This window comes from Cynocephalus volans, chromosome 14 (genome assembly GCF_027409185.1).
Source record: "Cynocephalus volans isolate mCynVol1 chromosome 14, mCynVol1.pri, whole genome shotgun sequence".
NCBI lineage: Eukaryota > Metazoa > Chordata > Mammalia > Dermoptera > Cynocephalidae > Cynocephalus > Cynocephalus volans.
The window spans coordinates 31,811,112-31,831,047 of NC_084473.1; the positions used below are offsets into that span (position 1 = coordinate 31,811,112).

The 19,936-nt window shown below is 38.6% G+C and overlaps 1 protein-coding gene across 8 annotated transcripts in view; it reads left to right on the plus strand.

The window, feature by feature from the left end:
* The window catches only part of RASGRP3 (RAS guanyl releasing protein 3), a 110,941-nt gene extending 97,553 nt beyond the window's left edge, over positions 1 to 13,388 (plus strand). For all 8 annotated transcript variants that reach the window (XM_063078285.1, XM_063078280.1, XM_063078287.1 and 5 more), the window contains 4 exons: positions 3,490 to 3,526; positions 5,540 to 5,665; positions 5,998 to 6,356; positions 9,502 to 13,388. In XM_063078285.1, coding sequence (XP_062934355.1) covers positions 3,490 to 3,526; positions 5,540 to 5,665; positions 5,998 to 6,356; positions 9,502 to 9,510 — 531 coding nt within the window. In that variant the 3' untranslated portion in view covers positions 9,511 to 13,388. The remainder of the gene's footprint in view (positions 1 to 3,489; positions 3,527 to 5,539; positions 5,666 to 5,997; positions 6,357 to 9,501) is intronic.
* Positions 13,389 to 19,936: the final 6,548 nt, after the last annotated feature.

Sequence of the window (19,936 nt, forward strand, 5' to 3'; positions counted from 1 at the left end):
TTTTTTCCCATCCCATGCTCAAAGAACCAGTTTTGGTGAGCCCCAGGGCAGGAGTTTGTGTTCAGGCACACACCCCTCTGAGAATAAGAGGCAGCAGTGACCTCAAAGATGCCCCAGGTGGTCACAGCAGCTGATGTGGTCAAGGGGCAAGGCCAGCCTAACCAGCTCTCTTTACCCGCCCCAGGGAAGGAGGTTTCTCTGTCAGTATCTCCACTGCGATTGCATCACCAGACCTCTTTATTATGAAACAAATGCATCTCCTTTTTCATGTTTCTCTAGTCTTTCTATTCTGATCAGAATTCTTGGAAGTATCAAGACCTGAAAAATGCTGATGTGGGAAGGGGCATGTGTAGCACCCACCTGCAGAGTGGGACCCAGTGAACAAAAGGTCAGGCTGTGAGACCGTGGCATGGCTCCGTCCGAAATCAGGATGATACATCTGTCCTTTGGTGGGATGTGAGAATCGGATGGCCCCTATCAGATCTCAGGGTCTTATCTCTGCTGTCCAGTCCTTCTGTCCTGTCTCTCCCCTCTCTAGAGGTACTGATCCTGTAGAAGCAGCATGGTGGTCTTTCTCAGGAGCTCCATACTCTACTCCCTGACTGATTCCTGAGTCTCTAATTTCCTATCTGAAAAGGGAGTTAATACTAACCCGCCATGACATTGTGGTAATAAAATAGTATCAACCTGTTGTATGTCACATAGCCCAGAGTAAATATTTCTTTTTTTAGTGTTCCTTGATACTTTTAGTATCACACATATAAAGAAAATCCATTGGTTTTCAAAGGAATTTATAAGTATAACCCTATAGAAGTGTCATTGAAAGGGATTGTGGGGGAATACAAGGAATCATTTTCCAGTGCCTGGACCATCTGCTTTTGAAATAAATTCCATTTTAAGGGTAAGGAAGACAGGGGCCGGCCCCGTGGCTCACTCAGGACAGTACGGTGCTGCTAGCGCCGAGGCCGCAGGATCGGATCCTATATAGGGATGGCCGGTGAGCTCACTAGCTGAGCGTGGTGCAGACAACACTGAGCCGAGGGTTGTGATCCCCTTACCGGTCAAAAAAAAAAAAAAAAAAGGGTAAGGAAGACAGACACTACTTGCCCTGCAACCCATTTATTTGGGAATTAGAATTTCAGAACTGAAAGAGTGCTGGTAATTCCCTTATTTTATAAATAAAGAAACTAAGGTCTGGAGAAGTTAAGTGACTTCTGCAAGGTCACATGGATCATGAGCAGCAGGACCATGAATCATATCCAGGTCTCCTGACTCTCAGTCCAATGCTCCTTATACCACAAACAATTACTCCAAATGATACAGCAGACCATGGTCTCAAATCAAAGGGCTGTGGGAAATGTTTCTGCACACCCATCTGCATGAGGGCACCCTCTACTGTCCTTGGCTGGCACACCAACCCAGTTCCTCCTCCTGGTTAGTGTTTTCTCCTGGTTATTAAGTAAGCACCAGCAAACCATGTCCTGATTTCTCTACCTGATACTCTTGCCTTACTATATATATTTTTTCAGCAGTTCCTGCAGCTTTGCTGTAATGTACCATATTCAAATATTAGGATCCCTCTTCCTAAATCCTATACTTTTTGTCCTACCTCAGTGGCTTTTGTTCACACACAAAATACCTAGGAGCAATGGCTTCCTGTCTTTCCCTCAAGTGTCACATTCTCCTTTTCCCTACTTAAGCAGCTATGAGGCCTTGCCAAGTGACTTTGACTCTCTGCAGGGCAGTCTCCTCATTTGTGAAAATGCGGAAACATTATTACCTATCCTGTAAAGATAGCATAAGCATTAAATGAGTTAATGCATGCTAAGCTTAACACTGTGCCTCCCACACAGCAAGAGGTTAATAAATGTTAGCTATCATCATTATTATTGTGATTATTATTACCAAGTGTTTTGGGGAAAGAATTTCCTGTCACTACAAGGTTTTCCAGGTTGTCAGACTTGCAAATTATTTAATTTCCTGGATCATCACATTCACCTTTTACAAAAGAGAAGCAAACTAGATTATCTTAAAGATCCTTACAGCTCTTGAAGAGATGTCATTGTCCTGACCACCTACTTCCCTTTCTGTATTGACACCCTATCCCTCTTGCAGTCAACCTATGCACCTGAGCCTTGCTTCCAGTTAGTTGTCAAATAATCCTCCCTGTCCCCAGGGCAAAATGTCCCTGTCTCAGGAGCCATTTGCATCTTCATGATGTATTCTGAAGAACCAGAAAACTTTCAAGGCTCAATTTCCACTGGTGGAACTTCCTTGTCAGGAAGAGGGTAAGGAACAGTCTTCCTGATGCCTGTGAGTCACTTCACATTGGCGGCTACCGACTCTTCCTATAGGGCCCTGATGCCCGTACTCAAGGGCACTGTTTGCCTATAATACCTTGTCAGTGGCACCTCCATCAGCTCCAGGAGGCCACTGGCCCTGCTTCTTTCAACATCATTTTATTAAGTAGACAGCAGCCCCAAACCTAACCACTAAAAGGTGAGGAATGCAGCATTTCCAACTTGAGCTAAGCCCATTTAATTACCAGTACTGCACATGTCTGGTGTCCGTGTGACCCATCTGCAAGTGCTGTGGGTATGTACAAGAAAGCAGGTGACAAGACTCCCTTCTCCTCAGAGTTCGTAAGGGGTTTGGCAGTAGGGCAAAGTCACCAGCACCGGGGTGATGCTCCTGTCCTGTCTGTGCAAACGTGCCCTCACTGAACAGAGGACCCTCCCATCCCTAATGAGAAATTTGTCACTTCCCACCTGTTAACCATGAGGACTCACTGACTTTTTGCTTGGCAGACTCTGAGCCTGTTAGACATCTCCCACAGCCCTGGCACAGGCCAAACACAGAACCAACAGGGAGAATGAATACATGAATAATTAAGATTGTCTCCTCTTCCGTATTCTTTCAAGGTACAACTACCACTCAGGGCTAGCCAGTTAGCTTAGTTGGTTAGAGCACCGTGTTGATAACACCAAGGTCAAGGGTTCAGATCCCCATACGGAAAAAAGAAAAAACAACAACAACAACAAAAACTACTCAGAAAATAACCTAGCAAAATCCAAGTGCTTTAGTGTGAAGTGCGCTTCTCAGATTGCTTTATGTCTTGTAGTGAGTGCCGAGAGCTGCTAGTGTCATTAAAAAGAAGGCAGAGGGAGCCAGGGGCTTCCAGAGACCAAGTGGTTACCTCCCCTGTAAATTTTGCTGAGAATGCATCATGCCAAAGTCCAACAAATGCACCAACTTTAGTTTCCCATCGTGGCTCCCATTTGGCTTTGAGAAAGAAAAAGGAAGCAAAACTCATGTTATCACCACAGCTGGGAGAGGGTTCTTCTATCTGGCAGGAAGGGTGTTAAGAGCAGCGACATCCTGTTTGTGCTCGGCCAGTCGGACCTCCCCAGGACTTCCTTCTCTGTGGCCTTGTTTTCTTTCCAGATTTCTCTTTAGATTCCCTTGACATTCCTTTGTCTTTTGTTACAGCTCTGGGGCATAATCAAGCAAGGATACAAATGCAAAGGTAAATACATATTATTTAGTTAAAATTTTAGAAATTTGACATTTTGGGTAGGAATCAAAATCTGTCTAGTTAAACCACAAGAGCTTTTGGCGTCGTTGAAAACTTGGATCTTTTGGGCCAATGACAAGAGTTAACGTGTTCAGGAAGGAGTCCCTGGAGTCTTGGAGAGTCAAAATCTGAATTTTATAGCTTGTTGCAGGACAGCAAACCACCCTTATCAACACGCATACATCTAGCCCTGTCTTTAAGATCTCTTGCAAATCTTCAGTATTCAGTTAAGGTGGAAGTTCTGAAATGGGATAAGCCTAACTAAAATACTGCATGCAAGAACTTCTTCCTTCAAGGGAAAAAAACCCACACACTCATTTCTGTAAAACATAGGCATTTCTTCCCACACTCTCATAGTTTCACTACTAAATCACACACATGGTGATGAAAAAAGAGAAGAAACCTTTAAATTTTTTTTGTCTTTTTCAATACATTCATTCCTATATCTACTCCATTTAATTAGAATTTATAAAAAGTTAAATAAATATATATTTGACAAATGCAATATGTATGCATATGAAGCATTTATAGGAATGTGCTGCTACTTGTATATATGTGATTATTACACATTATTTAAGAAGTTGCTGGATACTTTATGCAGATAATTTATTCTGATTCTTTTAGGAATCTGATAATGCTCTTGAAAAATATAATGAAACTGTTAGGAGGAAACATCTTAATCACAGAATGGCTTCAGAAAAATGCTGTTCCCTTGTGATGCCTTTTTTCTCCAGCCTTCTTTCAGTATTTGGTCCTCAGGTTGCATGAAAAGAAAGCTTCCTGGAAGCCCTCTGGGAGGCACTTTTTAGTGTTCAGAAGGACCTTCCTTGTAGAGTCTCTCTATCACTAGTCTTGGTCTAACTTGGATTTTTACTTCCAAGTAGCAAAGATAGCAGTGAGTCACTAGTATTATTCTGGTTTCTATCCCCATCCTCTAAACACACACACACACACACACACACGCGCGCGTGCGTGATTTTACCAAGATGAAAGTCAACTAAATCCTTGTAACATCTTTGTTTTCTCTTAATGGCACATAGAGTCAAAAAAACTAATTAAAGTCGACTGACTATGTCGTTAAGACTATTTGAAACAAAACCATTTGGGGGAAAATGGGTATTGAATATAGTTAGCAAGGTCCTCTTTGATGGTAAAAGAGGAATATACTCTTTAAAATGATCATATCTGTTCAGTAATTCTAAGCGAAGTGTAGGATCCTCATCATATGAAATAATTGTATTGCTATTTTCCAAAGTGGCCACGTTTCTTCCCCAAGTAGTAATCAATATTGAACTTCCTTAATTAAAGCATTCTAATGGGAAATTTCTCAGAATCTGCTACACATCATTTCAAAGCCATAGTCAAATGTGGGGCATACTTATCAAGCACCTTGTTTTCTATTTTTTCACAAAGAAAGGAAGCAGAAGATATAATCACTTGTCCTGGAAAAGGTTTTGGGATATGAAAAAAAATGAAACACCCAGACAAATAGTGAGTGGAGGATCACCTTCCAGGAAATGATCAGCGGCAGCAGTTGGTGCTGGGAGAGACTAGAAGCTGAGGCTTCTCGCCCTCATTCTGGCTCAGGAGCCTCTTTGTGGGGATTTCATAACGGCCTGGAAAAGAACCCCCACCCCACATGATTTGCATCTAGTTCTGGGCAAAGGCGACTAACCTCTCAGGCTAGTCTCTGCTTGTTTGCTCCCCAGGCCCTTCAATGAATTGTGTAGGGGAACAAGTTGAGCAGATGCAAGAGAACTTTAGGAACCTCAGGAAGGCAAGAGAGGCCCAGTGGCCCTTCCTAGCCACTAGACACACTCTGTGCACCTGAGCTGGACTCTGAGATGCAACAAAGAAACTGGGGTGGGAAGGGGAGGACTAAGAGCTGAGTGCCACCCTGGAAGCTCAGTCAACACCAGACGCATGCTTCACCCAATCATCTGTGACCCATTTGGAATTTTTCAGACTGTGGAGCTAATTGTCACAAACAGTGCAAAGACCTCCTGGTTCTGGCCTGCAGGAGATTTGCCCGGGCACCCTCGTTGGGCAGTAGTCATGGGTCACTGCCTGGAAGCCCCTCGCTGCCCCCAGGTAATGCCCTCTGCTTTTTTTGCTGCTGTGATGACTCTGCTTGCTTCCCTACACCTGGACCTTATTTGGGTTCTGGGTCTAAATGCGGTCAGAGTCATTATAAACACCAAGGCCTTCTTTAGGATGAGCAGTGGTGGCTAAACCCTTGAATCTCCCTTGCTTCTCTGTGCTTTCCAGTTTCATTAACATGCAACTCACAGGCAGCTGATTTAGTTCTGTTCCTAGTCTTTTCCTCTGAGACATTGCATGTCAGACTCCTGCTGTTTGCACTAACTTTGATGGTCTGCTATCAAGCAGCTGTCAAATAATCACCATTCTCTTTCCCCTTCCAGTGCAGGATGAAGTGTTTGAGTTTCCCAGGGTCACTGCTGGACACCGAGACCTGGACAGCAGAGCTATCACACTGGTTACAGGCTCTTCTCGCAAGATCTCTGTAAGACTACAGCGGGCTACCACCAGCCAAGCCACCCAGACTGAACCTGTCTGGTCAGAGGCTGGCTGGGGGGACTCAGGGTCCCACACCTTCCCCAAAATGAAATCCAAGTTCCATGGCAAAGCAGCAAAGGACAAGGGCTTTGCCAAGTGGGAAAATGAGAAACCCAGGGTGCAGGCTGGCGTGGATGTCATAGACCGGGGCACTGAGTTCGAACCTAACCAGGATGAAGGAGAGGAGACCAGACAGGACAGTGAGGTCAGTGCTTGGTCAAACCACAAATCATACTGGAAGATGGAGGCTGAAGGTGCTGAGATGAGCATTATAGCGGGTCTGGGGGCAGCCTAGCAGTTTTGAAAGCAAGATGGGTGGGAATTAAGACATATCTCTTTTAGTCTTGCTATTGGCTAGTTTTGTGGACCAGGGCAGATTTCTTCTCTTTGACCTTGGTTTCATCATGTATAAAATTGAACTGGGTTGAGTTCTAAAATATAATGAAGGTTGTCATCTCTCTGCACTGAAATGATGCCCAGGCATCCACGACTATTGCATGTATCCAATATACCGGTGCACTCTGCAGACCAGATTCTAGTTTTCCATGCTAGAATCAGGGCCAACTCAGGGGAGGTGGTGGAGGCAAAAGACTGATAGATGGAGAAGGAGAATTGGAAACTCTTGCCCCTACTAAAAAAGAGGCTTTTGAGTGGAGAAATCAAAAGATATGAGAATCAAAGATATGGGGACCTCAAAGTTCTATAAACCAGGCTCTGCCTCCACACAAAAACTGTACTCAAATCATCCAAAGCAAATTAAAATGCATATGGAATTGGTTAGAACATGCTGGAAATATAAATTGATTCAAGATGGAGTTAGATAAATTTATTAGTCAAGAGTCCATAGCATGTTAAGGAAAAGGATTTGGGCAAATTGCTGTCATATTCCTAACCTTTAAAGCAATGTTATGGAGGGCAGCCACATCCTCCTGGTCAAATCATTCTCGTAACCAGAATATTGGGTTAGGCAGAGATCCTCTTGGATCAAACCAATGCTCTTTATTCTTATGGGTGGTCCTCCACATTCCACTCTTCAGAAGATCTAAACACACAGTCTCCTTAGTTTCCCATGATGAGAAAAGCTCCCATGACCTTTAACCAAAATCCTTTAAGTTCCTTCTTCATTGAAGACAATTAATTAGGAGGCCACATGTTATCTCCAGTCATGTGAAGTTTACTGTAAGTTCCTGCTGAGCCATTTTTTTCCCTTATTATATCACCAACTTTTGAAAATAGCTTTGTTGAGATATAATTCATGTTCCATGAAATTCACCCGTTTAAACTCAAAGGGTTTTACAGGTCAAAGGTTTTTAGTATATTCACACAGCTGTGCAACCATCACTACAATCAAATTTTAGAACATTTTCATCATTCCAAAAAGAAACCCTGTGCCCATTAGCAGTCACTCTCCCTCATCCCTCCCTATCCCTGGGCAACCAACTAATTTACTTTGTCTCTACACGTTTGCAACACCAACATTTTTTTTTTTTTTTTTTTTTTTAACATTTCCCCTACTGATGTCTTGGCAAATGTATCAGTCCTGTCCTTCCATTCTTCTACAGGCCTAGCATAGTTCAAGCTAGGAATATTAAGGTGAATAAGAAAAAGTTCATGATTTAGTGCCAGAGGAAGGTATCCTAGGGCAAGGGCTCTTAACCCGAGGTCTAGAAAATGGCTCCAGGAAGGTTCATGAAAGTGCTTTATATTTTATATAAAATTATATGTGGACATATGCTCATTTCTGGGGAGAGGAGCATTAAACAGATGCTCATGGGGTTCTGTGATCCAAAAAAAGCAAAGAATCATGGTGCAAGAAGATTTTCTGGATAATGTCTGAAGTTGTGCTAGTAACCCTATGTACCAACTCAGCCTGAAGAGGCTGTTTCCACAAACACTGTGGCTGCCACCAAAATCTCAGAAAAAGAGCTCCTATGGGTAGAATCATAGGATGCCCACCTAGAGCACTCAGGGTGGTGCCCACCTCATGACATCTCTGAATTCATAGGAGTACCCACTTTTGTTTAACAAGTAGTGAAACTGGCCATGAGCTCATTTCTATTGGCCTATTACAGTTCAGGTTACTTAAAGCATGCTCCTGAGTTAGGAGAATTTCACAGCCTGTTAGGTATAGGACAGTCACTTACATAGGTAAGATTTCCTGATCATTAATCTCTATAAGAAAGTAGAAACAAAGATCTGGTTTTTTAAATTTAATTTTGTTCTTTGGAAATTGAACCTTTATATTCAAACATTCTCTTACTCTTTCAATTTTCTCATCTCATAAATTATAGAGATGATTCAGTGACCACTAGTATTTAATTTCATTTGTGCTAATTAATGAAGAAAGTACCCTCTTGTATAAAATGCATATACTCGTCAATGGTGTACAGTGTTACTCTTATCCAAATCAGTAACAAATAAGAAGACATTTTCCCTTGTTTGTGGAAAAAGCAAGCAAGAAAAAATGTGACAAAATTACACCAAAGACTTGAATATGTAGACAAGGGAGTTTTCAATGTAAAGAATTTTTTCTGCCAGCCAAGACCAATAAATAACATTAGGAGAAATGATCTACTCATTTGTTATTCAGTATCAGATGATGTTTATGAGTCCTATAATGAAAAATGGTAAGAGACAGAGAAGGTAATTGTGTTTGCAATCCATGTATTTCCTGTAACAAAGTTCCAGATTTGCACTCATTTAAAATATAAGGGTGTGAACGTTTTCTGTGGCCGTGGACATCATCTCACCAGTGACTACTGAGCCCTTGGATGGCAGGTCAGGTCAAGATTACTCTCCTGGCAGTTAGAATGTGTATTTCTTTTACAGTTTTTCTTTTGTTTTCCATTATCTTCTGGTAAATGAAATCTAATCAACAAATATTAATCATAGAAAGGTTGGGAAATGCTAGACTGAACAAAGTTGAATATGTTTATGAATGTAATATACACATACATTCATATAAACATATGTGTGTATATATACATCTATGTAAATTTTTTTCTTACACATTTCATCAGTGCCTCTATATACGAATTTACATTGTGAATTTCTAAGAGGGAAACCTTTTAACAAGGAGCATTTTGAGGGATTGATGTTCTGTGGAGCACCCTTTAGGAACACTATTGAGTGAGCATGCTTGTGGGCCTCTGTATGGGAGTCTTTAAGATTTCATGTGCTGGGAGGACTACATGATCTTTTTATTCCCTCTAAATGCTGAGACTACAAGGCATTGATCATTTGAGATGTACCCTCAAATCCTGAGAAATCCTGAAAAACCTCTTTCTAGGAACATTCTTATTTTGCTAAATGAGACCCAGCCATGCAACAGCTTCTGATTTGTATTGCAGGATGGCTGACTTTGGGCTGAGGAAACTGAAAGCAATAATGTTGGCTTTTGGAAAGAGCAAGATGAGAAACTCTGAAGAACACTCCAACTATCAGGAAGTCATCTGGAAAGATGTCTGGACATTTACTGCCTCGTGACATCGTGGGGTCTCCGTGATTAGACTATGGCACAGAGGAATTACTCTGTGAACTATTTATTTCCTTCTCCCCTGGCCCTAGTTAGGAGCCACAAAGACTGTGTTACATGGTCAGTAGTTTTCTCATGTGTCTTTCTCTAGAACCATTTATATACGGGTGAAATGAAAACTTTTGTGCATGTACTTGATACTCATTCTCTAAACTCAGACTTTGCTTTTTTTTCCCCCTGAGAATATTATTTCAATATTTTTATAGACCTTGGTGTGTGGGGAAGGGAAATTTAACAAGGAGTGGATTTAGAGGTCTTTTGGTGTACTTTTTGGATGGGACCAGGACTAAACATTTTCCTGACGGACAAGGAAGCTCTTCAGATCCTGGAATGCAGTGTGGTTCTTCTAATGATGACAAGTTGCAAGGAGAAGCTGTTTACATTGTTCCCACCATATGGTTGCTATGATGTGTAACAAGTCACACGTGTATATATATTACATAAGTCTCATCAGTTCTGCAGCATTAGGAAGCTATGACACAGCCGTGAAAGCTCTCCTGATATTTACAACAGCCGCAGGGGAAAATTAACTATAATTGTCCCATCTGACTGGGTTCAGCTATCTTAAGATTTCCTGAAACAGGAATAGCAATTAAGAAATCAGTTCAAGTTTTTGAGGATAAAATTTAGCAGAAAAACAAACCATCAAACAAACTGCTAGGTGAAATGCAAAACAACCACCAATTTTTAAAAACCTAAAGTAATTTGAGGAATTTTGTTTGTTTAAAAAATTTTTTTTTCATTGTGAAAGAGAACTCATGTTCTTCCTAAGGAATTTCATCTATAATTAAAGGTTATGCATAGAAAGAATATCATCACAAATCATCTTGGATTACAATTTTACTTAAACTTTAAAAATATCAGTATTTAAAATATCATCCTTTGACCTAAAATAACTAGCTGTGGGTCTACTTATTACATGATTAGAGAAGAGAGAACTCGATTCAAGATGTTCAGAAATAGACATGGGATTGAGCCTGTACATGAGGGGAATGATTTGCTACCAAGTGACCAGTCAGAAACTGTATTTCACAGAGGTGCACTGATCTGCGTGTGGGGGCTAAAGTATGTATGGTCTATCTAAAACAGAATTTGTTTCTATTTGGTGCAATCACTTCAGTAAAGTTTGTCTTCTCTCTTTTTCCTCCGTTGAGGTCAATTGAGGACAGTTCTGCTCAGCAAGCGTGTTGAGCACTTGCTCTGGGCAGGGCCCATGGTAGATGCACAAAGACAAGCAACACGTGGTTTTGGCCCTTGGGAGCTGAGAGCTTGTGGGCATGAAGGCAAAGTGGTTCCAGTGATTTAAACTATGGTTCCAAATTTGCTAGAACTGACTTATTGTGCCAAATAGATTCAGAGACTGGAAATACTGTAAATTAAATGAAGTTATTAGTGGAGGGAGCCGTGATGGACGTAGATGATAAGAGAGCTCACTCACTCACCATTTGTGAGCACCTCAAAGGGCAAACAGTCATGCCTAGGTGTTGGTTCCATGTAGATACACTATCTACTCCTATTCATAAATGCAATGAAATACATGTTAACTAATTAAGAACAAAAAATGGCAATTTAAGTACTTTAAAAAGTTTTTAAAAAAAATTTGAAGAAAATTCAGGCTGAAACTTGTTAATAAATGTTGGACTGTACTTTTTCTTCTCAAGGTAATTATTTCACTTGCCCCTTAGTTTGGGTATTTTTGCGTGTTTATATACAGTGTATTAGTCCATTTCTGTTGTTTATAACAGAATACATGAAACTGGGTAATTTGTAAAGAAACACTATCACCACTTACAGTTTTGGAGGCTGGCAAGTACAACGTCCAGGGAACTCACCTGGTTAGGGCTTTATTCTTGTGGATGACTCTATTCTACAACTCAGGGTGTCACATGGTGAGAGAGGCAGAAGCAAGAGAGAGCTAACTCCTCACTGGCTCTCCTTTTAAAGCCCTCAGAACCACACCCACGACCACCATTAAACCCTCAATGGATTTATCCATTCACTAGGGCATGGTCCTCACAATCTAATTACCTCTTCAAGGCCCCACCTTTCAATTACCATAATAGGATTCCCTGCCCTTTTAACACTGTCACAGTGGGGACCAAGGCTCAATAAGTTTGGGGGTACATCCAATTCACAGCATATAGGAAGAGTTTTGTCAGCCTTTCTGTGACAAAGATACTAAATGTAGTCTGAGTAAAAACTAAACACAAACCAAAAACAAAACAAATATAAATGTATATATGTATATAAATTACATGTGTGTGTACATTGTGTGTACTCATACACACACACACAAACACAACTATTATTACTTTGCTGAAGAGGAATTTGAGTCCATAACAAAACTGCTTTATAATTTTGATTGTATCATTTACTCATGACCCATGGTGACTGATATTTCCAATCTATCAATTTCTCACAATCAGTAAAATAAACAAAATAAGCAAACCCATGATGGAGCAAGAAGAATTATTATAGTTAGTTCCTCCAGATCTGTGTTTTATAGGTTTGATGATTACTATCACCTTTAAAAGGAAAAGCAAAAATGAAGCCAAACTCTTAACAGTGAATTTATTAGGTCCTAGGGCAGGATTTGTTAGATGCTTCAACTGAGTCTTCATTGAAGGATGTGCAAATTCACTGATGCTTTTTCAGATTTGCCTAAACCAGAGCATCCATAATTGGTGTTTGAACACTTTATGTTAACTGGCTGCCTCCAGATGCAATAATGTCCCCAGATTTCCACTGTAGCAGAGTCTCTCCAATGGTCTGAGGGGTTGGCTATTTAAAAGTGAAGGCAGGACTCCTACAGAAGGGAGCACCAAACTGTTACTCATGGTAGGAAGCTTAAGTATGCCTAAGATAACCACATTAATTTTGCCAAAATATACAAGACTCTAGAATTGAGATAGGAGATGCTCAGTTTCCATGGGTTCAGGTTTCAGGACCCACCTCTGGGTTTCAAGCCACTCCCTAATGTCTCAAGTGCTTTCTCAAGGCCTTCCCCTAGAGGAGAGTTATTGTTGCTTGTTGGAACTATTTTTGTATACCAACATGGGAGATTGAGACCACAACGGGAGGACTTGTGCAGATCCAGGGAGGGCTGGGTGTGCTTGGTAGAAAGGAATCATATAACTCTGGTAGCTGAGCATGCTCAGTAAAAGGAATTTATTCAGGCTTATATGACCCCAGTGACTGAGCATGCTCAGCGGAAGGGAGTTTATCCTTTGAATGACCTTCCATTGGAGGAGCTAAAGAGCATGGAATATTCTTGAAAATGTCTGAGACGTGATGGGATTTGACCAATGAAAATGCCCTGAAAGGAGACCAACTGAGGCATGTGTAGGACTATATTAAATAACAGGGAACCACCCCCTTAGTTGAATATTCATTAGACAGCATGAATATGTATTAGATAGCAAAACTATAAAAGTGGAATCCTGGTAGTAGGTGGGGCTGTTGCTCACTCTCTCTGGGGCCAGCTTGCACTCTGCCTGAGGATGTGTACTTTCTTTTTGCAATAAACTTGCCTTTAGCAGGCTGCTATTCACTCCGGAGCCATCCTGCACTTTGCCTGTGAATGTGTATTTCTTACTTTTGTACTAAATTTGGTGCAGCCCTGCTCAGTCTCTGGAGCTAGACTGCACATTCCCTGTGAAGTCTGTATCTCTTATTCGTTACATTAAACCTGTTCGCACTTTCTACTGTGACTCTGCTCTTGAATTCTTTCCTGTGGCAGAGTCAAGGACATGGTAAGAGGACGGAGTGTGTTGAGGCCGGCCATCGGGCCTCCCCAGACCCTCTCCTTCAGTGCCAGAATGACTGAAGAGGTAAATTCAGTCAAATTATATTGCCAAAGCATACCTTTGGTGTGTAATTCACAGCTAAATTTAAATCTAAACTGTGCTGCTTATAGTCATGGGATTTGTGAGCAAGTCAGGTACATCTTCCTGAGCCTTAGTTTCTTCATTTGAAAGAGAGAGGTTTCACCACCTTCCTCAACTACCTCAGAGCTGCTGTAAAGATCAAGTCAAATAATACATCTAAAAGTACTTTGTAAAGACCTTGTATGTTAATATTACTTTGCAATTAAACAGGGTACTTTTCTAAAATTGTCTCAAGATCCCAAACTTTCTATGTATTATATGGCCGTATACTTTGGAGGCCTTGAACCCAACCTTTAACTAAATTTTATGTCAAAACAGAATTATTTAAACAAAGTTGTGTAAGTGAAAATATTCGAAAGAGTTTTTCTTATTCCTGGCACTATGTATGACTAGGATTAACTCTGTCTTGTTTTCTAATGTTGGCTATTCTTGCCTTGTTTGAAAATAGGCCAGATTAAGAAACCAAAAGGGTAAAATGTAAATGAGTTTAGAGAAAAATCCATATATTGGGTACAGGTATACAGGCCAAAGCATAATTATGCTTAAAAGGCTAGCTCTTGAAAGAATTTAGGTTACTATAGGGAGACAAGAGGAAAACAAAAATTAACTTTTAAAATAAAAAGTGCACCATTTATTTGATAACTGGGATGTATTTTACAACTACTGCAGGTGGGTAAGTACAGAAAACAATTTAGCATTTAAGGTTTATCAGGAAATAGCTTCCTCCTGGCTGTATCTAAAATCTGCTGGCTGAAGTCTAGAGAGCACTCAGTCCTCAAACAAAAACAATTACTCTACCTGATCTTTTAAAAATGGTATTAAAAATCATGTTGGAATTCACATCCATTCAGAATTTAAGTGACATGCAGTTTATCCATACAAGCATAAGGAAAGGATCATTTAGAACATTCTGTAAGGCAACCAGTTTGAATACTTCAAAAATAAAGGGTCATGAAAAATAGAGGAGAGAGAAAAATAATAAAGGAGAGAAGGGGAAGTTCTGGATAAAAAGAGATTTGGAGAAATGTAATATTAAGAGCCTTGATTGTATTCTGGGACAAAATTTAAATAAAGCAGGCATTTTAGGGGCAACTAGGGAAATTTAAATATGGACTGTATATTAAATGATGTACTAAATGAATATTAATTCTCTTCAGTGTGGTAACAATTTTACGGTTGTATAGGAGAATGCCTTTATTTGTGGGAGATGCCTGCTGAAGTAGTTAGGAATGAAGTATCAGTATATACAACTTACTTTCAAATGGTCTAGTTAAAAAAAAAAGTCTTATTTTTTTGTAAAGAGATAAAACAAATATGGTAAAATATTAAAATTGTGACTCTAGGTAAAGGGTACATGGATTTCATTGTACTGATTTTTAAACTTTTCTGAAGGTTTATAGTTTAAAAAAAAGGTTGGGGGGAAAAATCATTATTCTTTCTTTTACTGGAAATCGTTAAAAGAACAACAGTGAGAATAAAAAAAAAAATTCTTGTGCAGAGAAACCAGGAGAGATCTGAAATCCTAGGCCCAATAGAGGAAAGATGGCCAAGAGCATCAGAGATTGATCAGAGGGGCCTGCAGGAGGACATGGAAGGAAGTCGCTGTGCTAGACATGGATTCAATGGCTGTGATCCTTAAAACAACAACAACAACATCTAAAAAACCAGGCAGCAACAAATATCTCGTTAAGAGAGAAGGCGTACACTCTGAAGTGAAAATCCTCGATCCTTTGTTTACAAACAGAAGGAACAGAGAAAGACCAGCCTGTGTCAGGAGCTGCCTGGGTCTGGTTTGGTTCTGAGAAGCATAAGCACCAGGGCACACAGCCAAGCAGTATTTGTAAGAAGCAATCTGTCTGTATGACAGCAGATCACTAGAGAGTCTTTATGATGAAAAAGAAAATCCCACCATTGCCGATCCCCACCAAGGTGTAAAACTTAGGATCTTAAGAAAAGTTTCACTTGGCCTAGAAACTAACTTGGCTCCTTCCCTACATGAACTGCCCACAAATTTTGGGTCACACCTCAAAATTAAAAACAGAGTTAAAAGCTCAGGGCATGGTGGGTGGAGGGGGGGCGGGAGGAAAGGACAGTTAAACAAATGTCAGAAGACTTCTCACCAGAAAACAAACAAAAAAACCTGCTACAGAACATATGAAAATTGTTTCTCCAAGAATTAAAGCTACTTAATAAATTCTTGATCCACAGAAACCATGATAATAACAAGTACTTATTTTTATGTTAAGCTACTAAGTTTTAGAGTATTTTGCTACACAATAGACAACGATTACAATATCCTATAAGGCAATTAAACCATATCATTCGTGGTTATCTTCACTACTGGACAGAAATAATTTGCATTTCTACCAGATAAAAATCATTTGCATCTTATCAATTTTCTTCAAGTTGATACCTGGGCCCTAATCCATAGTAGATAGTATATCAAACAAAATTATATTTGCCTAGGGGAGGATTTCTCAACCTCTCTACTACTGACATTCTTTGTTGATAATTCTTTATTGGGAAGGGACAGGGCTGTCCTGTATATTGTAGGACATTTAACAGTATTCTTGGCTTCTGCCCACTAGATACCATTAGCACTCCTTTCCCCCCTCAAATTGTGATAACCAATAGTGTCTCCAGACTTTCCAAATGTCCTCTAGGTGGCAAAATTGCCCCTGGCTGAGAACCACTGTCCATATATCAGAGTCAGCTGGAGGTTTGTTCAAAAACAGATTGCTGGGCTCCATCCATAGAGTTTCTGGTTATGTTGATCTGGGGTGTAACCTGATAACTTGCATTTCTAAGCTCCCAGATGATGCTGTGCTGATGCTAGTTGGGCACCAAACTTGAGAATCACTGCTCTGTAAAGTCAGATGACTCAGGCAGGCTTGTTAGACACAGCTCCAGAATGACAACCCCAAAACATGCAGCCATCTTTTGTCTTATTTCCAGGATTTGGATCCCTTTTGCTAGTAATTCTTTCCACAGAAATATAAGGTGAAGGTAATTCTACACAGTTACGAAGACAGACATTAGAGAAAAACTCTAAATCTTTCTAAATATCAGAATAAATATAAAAACCAAAATAAGGGACACTACATGACTTATAAAAGTTATAAAAACTGAAAACAGAACCAAAAATAATATGACAGATAAATATAGATGGGCTAAACTTACCTATTAGAAAAAGGCTCTCAGACTGATAAAGAAAAACCCAATTCTATGCTGTGTACAAGAGACCCACCATAAAGTGATTCAGTTGGTTGAAAAATTTAAAAAAAAATTAAAATACAAAATAGCAAAGATACACCAGACAAATGCAGAAGAAGAGAAAACATTGGTCATAAATATAGTATTACACAAAACTAAATCCAAGACAAAAGGCAAAAACAAAAAAGGAGACAAAGGCAGGCCCATTTTAATGCTAAAAGATACAGTTCACAAGGAAAATATAATTATGAATATTTTTGAACCGAATTATAGAGAATCATAATTTATAGAAGAAAAAGTGTAAGAGATTCAAAGATACATACACAGAAATATATTAATGGTACAAGACATTTATTTTCACCTCACTCAGCTCATGATATAACCAAGTACCAAGCCAAAAAATAAGGCGCTAGACCTGTACAAGCCAAAACAGTTGCTGCCTGCTGCATGTGGCTTTTGAGCACTTGAAATGTGGCTAGTCCAAACTGATGTGTGCTGTAAGCACAAAACACGCCAGATTTCAAAGACCTAGTACAAAATAAAGAAGCTAAATATGTCATTAATAATTTTTATATTGGTTACATGTTGCAACGATAACATTTTTGATATAATGGGTTAAATACAATTTCACCTTTTTTTAACTTTCTGAACAAGGTTACTTTAAACTTAAAATTGCATATGTGGCTTGCATTAGATTTCAACTGGTCAGTGTTGCTCTCCAGAAGAATTACATAATTAACAAGGTAGACCTAAATAATTATAACAGCTAACACATATATAGCACTTATTTCATTGCAAACACTGGTCTAAATGTTTTGCTCATATTAAACCTTTTAAATCCTTGCAACAATCCTAAGAGGTAGATCTATTATTACAGCCATTTTACAGATGAGAAAACAGAGGCACAGTGAAATGAAATAATTTGCAGAAGATCACAGTAATGAATCTGGGATTTGGTTCCCATCCATCTGGCTCCAGAGTCTGTAATCTAAACCACAGTGCTATAATTTATAAATATACATATTGAACTCTGTCCTCTGAAAACTGACATACATCTCTTGTTTCATCTTCTTCAGTGAAACGCTCATAAAAATTGATCATATGTTAGGCCACAAGAAAAACATGACTAAATTTCAAAAACTGGAAATAATATAGATAACATTATACCATAATGCTAAAAAATTAGAACTTAATAGCAAAATCAGAAAAATGAAGTACCGAAAATCCAGAAATTAAAACAAAACAAAACAAAAATCCACCTCTTCCAAAACTTTCAAACAACACTTGAATCAGAGAGGAAGTTGAAGTTGGAGAATATATAGCAAATGATCATGAAAACACTACATATACTTGCTAGATACAGCATAAGCACTACTCAAAGGAAAAGGTATAGTCTTAAATACATTAATAGACAAAAAAGGGTAGAAATAAATACCTACTTTGCTCAAATCTAGACCAAAAAGAAAAGAAAACCTAGTTGAAATGAATAACTTTCTGGGAAAATATAATCTACAAAAACTGACAAGAATAAAAAAGTAGAGTTGTTGAAGAGTGATTATACAAAATTATAAACAAGCTCAGATATTCCCACTAAAATTTTTCTCAAACTTTTAAATTGTAGATAATTTCAGTGTAACTTACATTGTTCTAGAACATAAAGGAAAAACTTCTAGAATCTTTTAGATGTAGCAAACATAACATTGATACCAAAACCCAGCAGAAATTGTCCGAAATGAGAGAACTGGAATAATCTCATTTATGACTATCAAGGCAAATCCAAAATGTAAATACAGTAAAAAATATGAAGGCTCATACTAGGAATTCAAGAGTGACTCAATATTTATATATTTGTGAATATAATTATACTAATAATACCTAAAGAATAAAATTATATGATCATTTCAGTAAGCACTAAATAAATATTTGACAAAATTTAACATACATTTTGTTTTAAAAATTCTTAAAAGTCAAAAGAGGTGAATTTCTAAATATGATTAAAATATATTGATTTCAACCCAAACAAGCATGATCTTTAATGAGGAAACAATGCAAGCATTTATACTAAAGATTTGTCTAAGATGAGAAGGCCCACCCTCACTATTATCATCACAATTAACACTGCCTTACAGGTATTAGGCAATACAAATAGGTAACAAAGAAAATAGAGGTATTTTTTTTAAGAAATGAACTTCTGAGCTATTATAACCAAAAAAAAAAAAATTGTTAAGTAGGCAAAATTATTGATACGATATGATCCTAATCCTAGAAGCCCAAGAAAATCAACTGAAAACTTAGCAAACAATAGGAAAAATCAATAAGGTAGTTGAGCATTAAATTAATAAAAATAGTTTTCATAAATGCAGACAGCAATCTGTTAGAAGACATAATAAAATAAAAGACTCCATATACCAGTGACAAAAATAGATAAAATATCAAGGAATAAACTTAAGAAACAAACAAGCTATGTGAAGAACACTTTAAAATGCTCCTCAGAGCCACGAAACAAGACTGAAATGAATGAAAAGGCACTAAGTTCTTGGACAGAAAGAAAACATCATGAAGATTTTAGTTTTCTTCAAGTTAGCCTTTGAGTTTAATACTGCGATCCCCTAAAAACACTAAGAGGGTATTTTATTTTTTGTTTTGTTTTGCATTAGCAAATTGATTTAAAAGTTCATGGGGGGAGAACAAACATGAATAGCTAGGAAATATCTGAATAAGAGTGGTGAGTGCATACTAATTAGCCCTGTCAGATATTAAAACATAAATCTTCAACAAATAAAACAGCATATTACAAGTGCACACATAGACATGCCAGAAGCATATTGATTAAATTAAATTTTTTTTTTAAAAAAGGTCTTTAAATAAATAAAGCCCTCAAAACCACACACACACACAAATGTGAGAAGCAGTATAGTAATTAAGCATATGATAAAGTGGGCATCTCATATCATTTCAGAAAAAAGTATTATTCAGTAAGTGATGAGACAACTGGGTAGTGATCTGAAAGTGAATTTGGATTTATACCTCAAAATTTATACCATGGTAACTTCCGAATGAATGAAAGATTTAAATGGAAAAAATAAAACTATAAAATAAACGATAGGAAAATTATTTAAAATTATTATCTTGGACAGGGAAGCGTTTCTA